Source organism: Chamaea fasciata, unplaced genomic scaffold (assembly GCF_029207755.1).
Source record: "Chamaea fasciata isolate MVZ Bird 193981 ecotype frontalis unplaced genomic scaffold, bChaFas1.0.hap1 SCAF_3, whole genome shotgun sequence".
NCBI classification, from domain to species: domain Eukaryota; kingdom Metazoa; phylum Chordata; class Aves; order Passeriformes; family Sylviidae; genus Chamaea; species Chamaea fasciata.
Window position 1 is genome coordinate 101893015 of NW_027094088.1, and position 13980 is coordinate 101906994.

The following is a 13980-nucleotide window of genomic DNA, read 5'->3' on the forward strand; positions in this document are numbered from 1 at the left end:
CACAGGCACTTGAACAGAAAGCATCTTACTTTTCTCCAATGGCAGACTGTAGCCTTTCCACAAGGCTATAAACATTATTACCACAATAAATACCAAAAAAGGATAAGATGACGTGATGCAGAAGTTGCAGGAAGAGCTGTGCTGTGAGAACTCAAGACTCACCTCATAGGTCTCGAGGCGATCGAGGTAAGTTAACAGCTTCAGCCTGCTACGGCAGAGCTCCTTCTGTTCCAGGGTGAGCCTGTGTTCAGAACATGAATTTTCACATTTGCCATTAATATTTTATGTCACATGCATATGAAGACAAAGGTTACACATTTTAATGACTTTTTGCACTGGGATATATCAAGAAATTACGTAAAATGAGAACTTTGACACAGTATAATGCCAACTAAAATTTAAACCACTTTTCTAGTAGGAATAATATATAGAAGAGTAATTAATTATGGTTTTGCAACTGTGTAGTTATTATAAACCTGTAATTCTGAATAAAACATGGCCTAACATTTCATTTACTTTGAGAAGTTTACTGATAATAGCAGTTCTTGACGCTTCTTGGCCTCTTTTTCCTTTCTAGTATCCATTTCTTCATCTGGTGACAAAAGGTCTTCATAAGGAATTTCAATGTCTAGTTCCCCTGGTAAGATAAATCTAGAAGACAAAATCAACAATCTAAGCAATGAAGAGCAAAAAAAAAAAGTGAACTTTTTGAAGAGACATAAAAACAGGTTTTTGTCTAGGTTTTGACTAAAAATCTGCAGTTATAGAAAAATACTGATTTTTTGTGATGTAAACAAACAGAGATTCTTCCCAAGTCAACAAGAGACATCAACTCTTGTTTCCACTCCTGCCCTAAAACAAACCAAAACTAAACTTGATAAAAGCTTCTAAATTCCAGAGCCAGCAGTGGGATTGGCAGCAGCTCTACAGCACACAGTGGTAATAGAAGACTGCACAAAGAAGGAACAGCCTCTATTTCTATCACCAGAAACAGAACACTGATGAGAATTGTCTCTACTGTGTCTTGCTTCTGCTACATCAATTCAATTGGGACTTAAAACACATTTATATGGTTAGTTGCAGCTTTCAGCTTTCAGAACAAGGGAAACAGATTCTCATAGTAAAATACTAACATCATAAATTCCCTCTGATGAAGAAATTACAGAGCATATATTTACAATGAACACTGTATTTTATATACATACAGAAGGAAAACATATAGGTACTTTGTGGACATCTACACAATAGTCTGAATCAAAGAATGACCTTTCTTTATGTCCTGCAAAAAGCTTTTCAATATTTTAACAAGTGGGTAAGAAAAAAAAATTTACAGAATTACTATAAAATACTTTATACACCATTCTTTAAAAAGAAAACAAACAAAAAAAAAGCTCTTTCCAAACCTGCCACCATCTTCTCCTTTTCCTATGGCCACAAGAGCCTCCAAGTCTGTGCCTTTCAAGCCATACTGAAGCAACTTCTTAGCAGCATCTGCATTTTCTGGAACTCTTTCCAAGCACTCATGAAGAACCCAGGCACGTTTCTTGATTTTGCTCTGTCCAATAAGAAGAGCACAGACACAATGTTACATGGTCCAATCCAAAGCAAGGGAACCAGAGACAACTTTAAGGAGGTTAAAGTTTCCTCATGTATTTCTTCCACTGAAGATGATGTCAAGTTCCTCTGATGACTGACAATGCAAACCAATAAAAGAGATGAGAACACAATAAACACAATTCCCTCAGAGTATAAGAGCAGAAAAGCGCACAGAAATACCAAATGATTTAGCAGAACTTCGACAATAACTGGAACATAATTTATTATTTGTACTTTCTAATTAATGTCACTCCTTTTTACACTAAATAAAATGTGATGGTTTGGGGGTAAAATATGTGTTTTCTAAACCTAGTGTATATATTCCACAATACCACTAGAGTCATTTTCAATATACTCTTCTTCACATGCCAGTAAGATTCTGTGACAGAAAAGGCACCAGAATTACAAACTGCATTTATCTGCTTTATCTCCTGATCTTTGGTTGACATTACAGATCACATACAGAATGGCTGAATTTTGACATTCAGTCAATATCTGACGTGAATAAAAAAAAAAAAAAGATTACATTTCTCTTGATCTCTTGTAATACTTTAGCCTAGACTAACATACCTATCTATACTACTATCTATACACTAATACACCTACGTTACTAATACTATACTAACACTGAACTATATGTTACTATTAGATACCAATAGTATATTTTTATTACTAATACTTTACCACAGCCATGAGGTTGTACAACTTCAACACCGTTTTTCTGCTGAGTTAGAAGTCCTTTTTCCAAGCCAAAAAACCCCCATGTTGAATTCTACTGAAAAGCTCAGTTACAGTTCATAGTTACAGTCACTGTAAATTTTGTTATTCAAACTTTGTGATATAGCTACTGATACCAACTTCACCTTCCCAATTAATTTTTTATAATAATTGGAAGTTTAAACTCCAGTTGATATCACCAATTATTATTCTTCATTTGCCAGGCAATAATCTACTGGTGCATGTGGGGGAAGAGATTACACACAGAAAGTGTGTTGCCATTAAGAGAAGTTAGAAAGAAAGACTTTTATTAACTGCCAAGGTTTCTAGATGAGGCCTTCAGTTAAACTGCTCTCTTACCCATGACATGAAATGGACTTTGCAGGATAATTCTCCAAACTGTCACCAATTTACATTGCATAAATTAGAACACAATTGAGAATTCCCTTTCTGTAAAGATAACATATTCAGTCTGATAAGAAAGCCTAAAAAGAAGAAATCACAACACAAACGCACCAAGTAGTCTTGAATTGAAGCAACATTAACAGCCGACTTCCTCCACTGTCTTTGGTACACAAGATCAGAATCAAGGCCATATGTTTGAGCTAAAGACAAAGCTTCCCCATATTCTTCATTATCAATCTAAAAAAGCAAACACATGAAAATGAAATTCATCTGATTTCCATATTGAACAATGAATTGTTAATTCAGTGTGTTGAAAGAGGTAGAGGGATAATTACTGTGGGTATGCATAGGGAGGTAGGAAAAAGAGTGGATCAAGATACAGGTAAGTAAGACTCAGATCTGAGAGACACCTCTGGAAAGTCAGAGATTTTCCCCTCAAATAAAAGGATGATGTTTTTTACGTAACATCATATTAGTTATCCATCATACTTAGTCTGACATCAGCATTCCCTGGGAGCTGTAACACATACAGAGTGTGCTGGTTTACCATCAGAACAACTGGAATGGCCTAGACAAAGCAGTCTGTCCAACAGCCCTAAAAATGAAGCAGTATCTGTTTGCTAAGAATGAGTCAGAGACTTAATCTGTACATATATCTGAAAAAACATGCAAAACATTCACAGAAGACTGTAAGTTAACCCACTCCTGGGCCAACAAGTTAAACTGATTCCATTCAATATATTTGCCAAGTCTTTCACTACTTGAAAACACATGACTACATGTCCAAGTCTAGCCAAGCCAATGATGCACAGTGTCTCCCAGTGGAAACATCACCTAATTTCAGTTATTACAATGCTAGTTTTCAAAAAGGATCCCTTTGATCAGGTGACACAGCACACTTAACTCTCAGTTGAGAGAATCTCAGAAATATGTGCCTAAATCCTTTTGTCAACACAAGAATTAAAGAAAAATAAAAAGCTCTTTCTAAATAAAGCGTTATTGATTTAATGATTAAGAGAGATGCGACTTTTCCTTCTAGACTTACTTTTCTCTGGTACAGTTCCTCTGGAGTCGTGGATCTTAAGCTGACAAGGCGGAAATTCTTTGTAATAGTACGTGGTCGTTTCCGTGGAGGAGCAAATCGTTCCATTTCTGTCACAAAGTACAGGCCTTGCTTTAGGTAGCTGAAATATCTGTCCTTAGCAGAAGTTTCATCATCTGAGTCTGAGTCATCTTCTCCCTCATCTTCATCACCAGGCCTGCTCTCCAAGCGCAGTCTTTTTGGAACAAGTTTCATCTCACACTGCACAGAAAACACGAACAAGAAGCATCCACCTAGTACACAAACTAGTTTAGTAAGAACAGAGTACATCTGCACTTTCAGGACTTCAAATTTCAGAAGCAACTTCCTTTTTTCATCTCTCCTTTAAACCCTTTGTTTCTCAGTTTGCTTAACCTGTTCCACAAACCCTGACTGCATCTGTCTTCTGGATCTGAGGCTTCATCCCTCACCTACTGAAGTGAAGGCTTCTTAGTCACCTGCCTTACACTACACCTCCTGCACCAGCCAAGACAGAGCAGAACAGTGGAGACATCTTCCCATGCTTTCTATAGCTTACTGAACCATACAGGAGTGCTTTCAACTCTCAGCTATTCAAACAAGGTTTTCTGATCAACGCAATTCTGGACTACATCCTTAGGCTGTAGTATGCCAGTCACTGGCTGTATATATTATTTCCAGAATAATACAACTTCCCAAAAACATACACATAAGCTTTGGTGTGTACCGAGATTTTCTGATTCTAATGCTAACCTTTGATTAAGGTGATTAAGACCTATTTCAATATAAGCTTTACAAAAGAGTAATTTCCTCCATTTCTAAGAAAATTACTGATTAACTTTATTATATTCTACTCCCTTCTGGAATCCTACTAAAAATAAATAGAAGATGTATCTCTTACATGGCTCTGTCTTTACTGTGTTCCTCATGTGTAACTGAAATGTGTTCACTCTTTCTTTATGAGCCATGTATTACGAAGTGGAAGAGGGATGGTTGTGGTGCTCTTCAGATGCACTAACGTACAAGGCAAGGTTACTGTTAACACAAATTCTTTTCTGTTCCAAGCTTCCTCTCATTGACACTCAACCTTCCAGGAGTTTTGCTCCTACTCCCCACAAGTTATTTACTGTTTTATCAAGTTTTTCTTAGAACAGTTAAGCTGCAGCAAGTTCAGAAACTCTCTGTAAAACCTATCTACAGATAAGGAAGCAGAATCACTTCTCCTATTAGTAGTTATATCTTGTATTTTAACCTCCCTACCTTATGATCACATATAAAAAAGCAAACTGTTACACTGCATACCAAAAGGATAGCTGCTTGTGTGCACTGCTCACCTCCAGACTCAGAAATCCTCCATCGTGAGCTGAAGTGACCTGAGGAGAACTCTCAAACCACTCACACGCCTTTCCCAGCCGGTTTCTCAACGTCTTGACTGATGACACAGTCAATGCACCAGAGCAGCGAGCAAGGATGACAGAATTATCTGCCCACCAATTTACATCTATCAATGGGTAATAGGATTCTTTATCTAAAATAAGAATGCACCATATAAAGAAAGATAATGTTAAACCTCAGGTGAGAACAGAGGAGACTTCCATTATGAAGAAATAGGGTCTAAACTAACAGATATTTATTGCTGTATTTGCAACCTTGGTTCATTAAGTTGTATTTTATATCAATTATCTTTTACTAAACCATCTTTCTATTAAAGCTGTTGAGAATAAAAAAATCACTTAATTACAAATATAACATATATATATTATGTATTACATTTTATATATAAATTATTTAGACAAATTTCACAGTCAACTGATTTACTTGCAAGAAAAGTGACACATTTTTGATCTTTGATAAAGATCTACTTCACTACCTATCAGGCCATCCTCAGCATGACAACAAACCTAATACTGATGAAAATCAGAAAAGGCCACACTGCTTTTTGAGGACAAATAAACATATCAATGTATTTCAATAGGAGGTTGTTAGGAATATTAAACTAAAAAACCAAATAAACAAAAAAAGTCTCTAGGACTGAGGATGGAAGCTGTGTTCCAGTCACTGTACTGATTATGGCAACTGGGTGATGGGATAAAATATTCTTTAATTTTATATTCATCAATCAAGAGTGGGCTCATTTTGCTCCCCACATGTCACTTTCTGTTCCTCTGATAAAAACAATCTTTCCCCAAACAGCACTAAGAAACAGGTCAGATTGTTCCTTTTTTAATAGTGGTTAATCAGCAGCCTACCTATGAAGGTCATCAGATGAATTAACCCAAAGACAGAATGACCAAGGAAAATATTACACAGAAACAGGAATCTTTTAATAATATAGATGTGTACAAGCAGCAGCAAATGAATCATAGAACAGCTATTGATCTTTGCACCCTTAGAACAGCCATGCAACAACCAGGTGCTAAATAGCTGCACAGATTGGCCTGAACTTTTGTAATACAGTAGGGAGTGATGAGATAAATCCAGTAAGGTGAAAATTGTTTTAGAATTGTTTTTAGAATTTTAAACTGGTATCTTTAAATTACAGTAGCTTTCAAGATTTATTAGGCATTCACAGGAAGAAAAAATGAAATCCCGTGCTAACTGAAATATCAACTTCTTTATGGCTCTAAAAGCATTCCTAAGAGAGAATCTGAAAAAAAAAAAAAAAACAACTATTACAACACTCATTTAGCTCTGCCATGCTACAAATTCAAATCATGCAATTTTGGCAACCTGACTGAGATTTAATTAAGCCGTTTCAGCCTTCATATATTTGCATTACTATTTTTAACTACACAGTGATATAAAATAATGATCTAACTGTACTGCATACCTTTTATTTTCTTTCTTTTTTCACTAGAGAGTCTCCAGTCCGGGTTAAGCTCATCATAACCTGGCTAAAAAAAAAAAAAATATAATCAATTCTTTGTAACAAAGAACGTGTTTATTTACTTGGCTGTTGACCCACTCATTTTTCAATTAAAATTCTCCCTATAAATTCAAACTCTTCTCAAGCATAAACATACAACTGCTGCAGTACAAAAAAACAAAAAAACCAAAACCACAAGTCATGGCCTGACCAGCTTTAAACAGCAGTCATACCCTAATGATTTCTGAAATAAAAGTTCTCCAGCAATCAAAAGCCAAGTCTTTGCTTTTCATGTCTATACGCAGGACTGCAGGCACATAAAATAATCTCCAAAAGAGTGCGTGTAGTGGTCCTGGGTGACACTCTAGCACAGTTTTTTAAGTATTTTCCCCAGCTATTTTCAGAATTATAAAACCCCTTTCAAGACTAGTGTAAGAAAAGAAGCAGCATTATTAATTGATGCATTGCAAAGTTTAGAACTACGTTGCAGTGCTGCCAATTTAAACGTGATTTAGCAGCGACAGAAATCCTGCCCCCAAGTGCAAAACAGTGGAAGTACAGGAAGCTGAAATAACTAAAGCACATTTGGGTCAAGCAGAAGGTGTTTTTCAGACTTGATTTTTCAGTAGAAAGAGAAGAGTCTACTAATTAAAAGTAAACATGAGACCACTCTAAGTTAATTTCACACATACTATGAAAATACACATTATACTTGAACACCAGGTTCACCTTTAAAAAAATTTTGAGACCAGTCAAGCACTAAATACTCCTTTATATGACCCTCACTGAATTATAAAGGTCCAAATGCTGTTTCAGAATACATATTCATTATTGCTAAAAAGAAAGAAAAAATACAAGTCACTATAAGCATGCTTGAGCAAAATTTGTCCGATGTGTATATTAAAAATAGAGATAAACTGATATGCATATTTAAACACACAACACTTATCCCAACACTAGAGCAGAATTTCTTTGACTTTTTATTTGTTTTGCTTGCTGGTTAAAAATGTTTTTCTAAATAAGCCTGAAATTATAAATCAGTACTATTTGTTTACCCTGTTTGGAACTGATATTGGTTTATGTCTCATCAGTTTCAAACATAACACACAGCACTTCAAGTGAAAAGTCTTTATCTATTAGTCAAGAAATTAATGGGACAAAAATCAGAACACTTCACATACTGGTGTGCATCGTTTCAGATTTTTCACTTTTCACAATGGATGTCACAATTAAAATAAAGTTTATTTTTTTATCTTTGAAAACTAATTAGCTTTAAATTCCCAGTGTTTAAATTCTCCCAAGTCACATAAAAGTTTGCCAGTGACTGAGCAATTCCTAATGTAAGCTACACTACTTAGTTTTGCCAACAATTCCGGTAGAAAGCATTTGACTTAACAGCAACTTGATTAAGAAAATATTCTACAGCATCATCTGGAACCAGATATGGTAAATTTTGAGGGAGGAATGGAATACATTAAGACATCCAGGAGAATTTAGTTTCAACTACTGAAACAAATTTACCCCTGTTAGCCTCTACTTCTCTTCTACAAAGGCATTTCAGTCTAATCGCATTGTAGTCTAATTCTCACAGTGTTACCTACTTGGCACCAAAATGCCTCATGAAAAATTCATTGCAATATAATTGGTTCTTTTTATTAATTTTTCAAGTTTACAGTTTATGGGTATAACATAGAAAAGTATGGGTATAACATAATAAAGTAAGCATAGGGCTCTTGAAAACATGGAGCTGACTGGGAAGCTAGTATGCAGCTAACGCACCCAAACTCCTCTCATCTCCTACAAAAACACCCTTTCAGAGGAGTAAGATATATAGTCCAAGTTTCTAGACATGTACATTCTTCTTACCTGAGCAGTTTGGTCCCATTCTCCTTGTTGTCTGAGAGACGGAATAGACCAGATTGTCAGTTTTCCTGAGAAATGAATAGCTGCCAAAAGAGCTCCATCAGGAGAAAGATTCATCTTGAAAACTCCATCCTGCCAAACACGATATCCAAGCAAATACAAACATTATAAATATACACCAAAGAATACCCCCAAAAATACCTCCGTGTATATATTTTTTTTCTATTTTAGGGAAACAAAAAATTGTACAATCTTCCACTCTGAAAAGTTAGCATGCCTTAAATAAAAAAACAAACAAAAAATCCCTTATTCTAAAAGGAAAAGATAAGAGATCAGGTGTGGTATGGAAGAGTAAAACCAACCTGCAAAAATGAAGAACACTATCTTAGCATGAACTAATCTTTAGGAATGTTAACTTCTGTATCAAGTTGTTATATGGCAAATAAAACCTGGAAGTGCAGCATTCCTAAGAGAACGCCCTGACAGCAATGCAGAGCTACTTAGAGGGAAAACTGCAGGTTGTTTTCTGTAGTGAAAAACCATTCAGCAGTCTCAGTTTCTACTATCCTGACTCTCTGATCCACCCAAGGAAGACCATTACCAAACCACAGCTTAGTACAGCTCTTTCTCCCAGGGAGCACACTTCTGGGTGGCATAATTACAAATCAAATTCTTAAATTAAAGGAAAAGAAAAAAAAAAAGGGGGGGGATACAAGAAACACGGACATTAAGAAATCTTTGAGGACCACACTGTTCATTTCAGGACACTGAATTAGAATCCAAGAATCTCTTGAGTGATTTACACCAAGTAGTAACATAGTGAATATCAGATTAAGTCCATACAGATAAAATAATTCAGCATTTTTAAGTTAACTTCATCAAGGCTACAAAAATTCTCCTGGATTAAGCTCTCCTTCAGCTCTGGATACCTTAAGAGGCAAAACATACTTCTAACAAAATACATTCTTAAGGATTCACAAAATCCTGCACATTTACAACTCGATCTGTACACTATTTCCACAAGACACTCTAAATACACACTTAAACTTTAAACTCAAATGAATAGTAATTTCTGAAAATACATTTTAGATTTATTCACCCCTCTCCCAACAAAAGTCCACATTTTCAGAAAGACCATTCAGTTCTTAAAGTGTCCTGTCTTCCCTCAAAGACAACAGGATGCAGATTCCCAAAAATTACATTGTTCATAAAATTCCATTTTGTTAGCTCACTTTAAAAAACGTTTTAATAAGGATTCATAGTTAAAATTGCCCAAGTTTGCAGCTGACCAATTTTTAGGCCAGCACCTCCCCTCTCAGAAAATACCCCAGCATAAATGAACCACAGAAAGGTTAGTTGACATCCATCAATTAAGATGTTTTAATGGCTTTTCTACAGAACATTACTGACAGGTATGATTTGAAGATAAAAATATTCCTTTAAGGTCAGTGTGTTTCTTTGGATTAGGGGTTTTTTAAATTATTATTTTTTTATTTCTTAGGGTTTATAAGTTCTAGGCATGCCATAGAAGCAATAACAATCAAGAAATCTGTTCACTGTTGTAAAGTGGTTTGCAGCTGTTTAGAGCACTCCTTAACTCCATGCCTAAAATGTGTTTTTAATTGAAAAGGAGAGCATTAAGGAGATTTTTAAACCCATTAAGAATTATTTATATTAGAAAATATTCATATTCTGTGACTATATTCTTAGGCAGCTGGAGTACTGCACTTTCAACTGTAGTTTCCCCAGGAATTGCATATGCCTTCAAATGGCAATTCTCTCTTTCAAGTCAATTTGCATGCACAAAGAACAAAAGATTGTTAAAGGACCTAGAAATACAGAGCTAAAATAAATAACCCATTCAGATAACTGATCTGTGGTGTACATCACAGATTTTGAAAGGGGGTAAATGTTTACTCAGCAGTCAGTAATAATTCTCTGGCTGTGAGATTTAGTTATTGGGTGGCCATTAACACACTCAAATTTATCACCCAAGCCCCCTTATCTATAAAAATTCATCAGTCCTTTGCCAAAGCAGACAATGCTGCCACCATAAACAGCTCATCAGCTTAAGGGAACAGGAAAACAAGATGTTGAGAAACTCAGCAGGCTGGCACTTCACATTTTTAAGTGTCATTTAACAACACTAAGGATCAAATCCCAGTGTAGCCAGTACTAATATACAAGTCCTCTAGCTGCTGTGCCTGTCATTTTTTAACCCTGGTGTTAATTTCACACTAGGAATAAAAACTATACCTTACATATTTAAGCCATAATCTCTGACATTGTATTAAAACATTCAAGGATGAATAAGCCTCCACATTTCTTCATTAATTTAGTACTTGCAAGTACAATGAAGTCGAAGTTTAGTACAGCTACATGCAGTACAAGCTTTTCAGCAAATAAATCTTAAGTCAGCTTTAGCATTTTCAGTGAAGGAAATAAAACCTCTCCCTGTTCCACCCTTGATAAAGATTCAGAAAAATTTCTTTTCCCTTTCCAATCAAGCAGCCAACTTCTTTTAACCAGTCACCCGAAACATCCTAAAAAATCTATCAAGGTCATTTCCAACTCAGATCAGCCATTTTTTCTCTCAGGAGGACACAGAGTGAAGGTGGTAGACAGACTCTACTGTTCTTTCCTTGTAAAGCAAAGAAGGGATAAGAAATTTTTCTGCAAGGGAAAGGGGGATAGAAAAAGGAATCAAATCAAGGCTACATATGATGAGTAGACAAGAGATAAGAAAAGGAAGTGCAGTACTGCAAGTGAAGTTCCTAAGGTATGAAGAAAGACATGATCACTGTGTACATCATCTTAGAAATACAGAAAGCACACACCTACACCTCAGCATGAGATTCAAGATTTAACTCATTCAGGGCAGAGGAGAACACAAGGTCCGCAGCCAGAGTTTGTTAAGAATAAGTTGATTCTGATCAGCAGTTTCACTAGGTTTACATGCATCCTGGGAGCAGAAGTCAGTCCTCTCATAAACTTCTGAAGCTACTTAGCAAAATGTTTCCATAATATCTCCGACTGTAAAAATAAAGCCCTTGTATCTGCCCTATTTAGGCCATGAATGATTAGTTTGTATCCACCCATTTTTTCTTCCCCACATGGTGTGAAAATCGTCGGCTAAGGATTTTTTGTTGTTTTCTAGTAGGACAGGTATAGTGCAGAAGGCCAAGTTTTGTTCTTATTCTTCATTTCTTGGGCATATATTTGAGAAACATCATCACAATCTACTTTCTTCTTGTAAAATATATAACACATCTAACATGGTCTGATTATCACATTCATTGACAAATAATTAGGCAGCTTCTTATACCTTCTTTTTTGAATAAGGGTTTACATTTAATATTGAACTCTACATCTCTAGACCAGATCCTGAAACCCAGCAATTCAAGCTTCAGCAAATGACCTAACTGGATTTTTAAGAAAGCCAAATAAGTGGCCAGATACTCCATTTAATGCTAAAGCTCTTTGATTAATTTAATAGAATGTTAATTCCTAAGTTGCATAAATTAAAACCTATTTTCACAGTCAGTCTCTTAGGTAGTCATTAATGGACAATTATGTTAGTAAAATACATTTCTGAGGTAGACCTAGATCTTAATACCTGTTCTGTTCCTCGCCTGCTGTAAAATCTTAAATTCATAATCCTTAATAATCCTCTTCTCTTTGCCTGTAAGAACAGAAAGAAATTATAAAATGAAAAATAATTTCATTCACTGTTTTACGTACCAAATATTAAGTCATATTTAAAATACTAAAACAACTCTGCAAGATTCTTTAGAGGCTCTGCAGAAAGACCTTGACAAATCAGAGAGATGGGCAATCACCAACTGTATGAAGCTTAACAAGGTCAAGTGCCAGATAGTGTATTTGGGACAACCCCGGCTGTATGCACAGACTGGGGAATGAGAGGCTGGAGAGCAGTGCTGGGGAAAGGGACCTGGGGGTCCTGGTCGACAGGGAGTTGAATGAGTCAGCAGTGCTACAATATATGAAAGGGATTAAGATTAGATTACTCTGTCCAAAGGAGGTCACAAGGATGGTGAAGAGGAATGAGGGGTGACTGAGATCACTTGGTCTGTTCAGCCTGGAGGAGACTGAGGGGAGACCTCACTGCAGTTACAACTTCCTTGTGAGGGGGAAAGAAGGGGGAGACACTGATCTCTGCTCTGTAGTGACCAGGGACAGGACCTGAGGGAATGGCCTGAAGTTGCATCAGGGGAGGCTTAGGTTGGATATTAGGAAAAGGTTCTTCACCCAGAGGGTGGTTGGGCACTGAACAGGCTCCCCAGGGCAGTGGTCACCGCACCAGCCTGACAGAGCTCAAGAAGCATCTGGACAATTCTCTCAAGCACATGGTGTGACTCAAGGTGTCCTGTGCAGGGTCAGGAGTTGGACCTGATGATCTTTGTGGGTCTCTTCCAGCTCAGCATATTCTATGATGTTACAATTTTTAAACTGCCATAAGACTGCCTATTTTAAAACAGTGCAAGCATAATAAAATCCAGTTTGTATAATCTGTCCACTTCAGTAGGTATATAACATGTCACAGAAAAACCTTACTCATTTGCAATTAAATTAACAACTCGCTTGTAATACTAAGCAATACCTATGTAAAAGTAAACACTGGAATTTATATAGTAAATGGATTTCAGCATAACCAAGTTGTTACCAAATCAAACATTTATTTCCATTAGAAGCAAAAGAAATCAAGAGCCAGAATTAAACTGAAACATTTATATTCAGGTGTGCTGCCTTTTGTTCTGAAGTAATAGAAGAACAAACTATTTTTTTTTTTTTCCGACAAAGACAGGTAACATATCCCAATGTACAACTAAGAGCAAAAAATATTGGAGCTTGGAAATTTACAGACTCTTTTCTTCCTGTTTTTTGTTTTAAAACCACAAATGATAATTAAAAACTTATAGTTTAAATCATACTACAGAAAAAACAAAAACAGACAGATGCTGTGGGGAAAAAGATAACTGTTTAGACATTCATATCACAGCTTAGAAAACAGCAAAACATCACATTAAGTTCATCTTTCCTAAAGAGATACTTATTGAGCTTCCAGAGACAATATTCATCCAGTAAAATGAGGACACATACTTACTGTTCTAACATCATCTTCGTAACTAGTGACTTGTTTGTAATGGGGAGAGCCTGACAGAATTCTCCAAGCAGATATCCCACAACCAGCTGCTGTAGATACTCCATCTTCATCTGTTTCACAGCCTCCTACAAGGAGAAGCCTGTAAAATACATAAAGATGTATTATGATCTCATATACCGCCACACTTTTTCTTTTTTCAGTTTTCTTAGGTCTACAGCAGTTTTCTTAGAGTAACAAAAGGCTAAATACACCAAGACACTTAACAGCCACAGTAAACTTTGTCTGTGAATAAACACCCTGAAATCTAAAAATACTTCTATATTGTTTAAGTAACATCTGTTATTTGTA

The 13980-nt window shown here is 36.0% G+C and overlaps 1 protein-coding gene across 1 annotated transcript in view; it reads right to left on the reverse strand.

Annotated features, from left to right (window-relative positions):
• The window catches only part of NBAS (NBAS subunit of NRZ tethering complex), a 161484-nt gene that overhangs the window by 132649 nt on the left and 14855 nt on the right, over positions 1-13980 (reverse strand). The window contains exons 10-19 of the mRNA XM_066179945.1: positions 13633-13771; positions 12124-12189; positions 8511-8639; positions 6609-6672; positions 5113-5306; positions 3764-4021; positions 2830-2955; positions 1404-1555; positions 517-651; positions 163-241 (exon numbers count right to left, since the gene is read on the reverse strand). Coding sequence (XP_066036042.1) covers positions 163-241; positions 517-651; positions 1404-1555; positions 2830-2955; positions 3764-4021; positions 5113-5306; positions 6609-6672; positions 8511-8639; positions 12124-12189; positions 13633-13771 — 1342 coding nt within the window. The remainder of the gene's footprint in view (positions 1-162; positions 242-516; positions 652-1403; positions 1556-2829; positions 2956-3763; positions 4022-5112; positions 5307-6608; positions 6673-8510; positions 8640-12123; positions 12190-13632; positions 13772-13980) is intronic.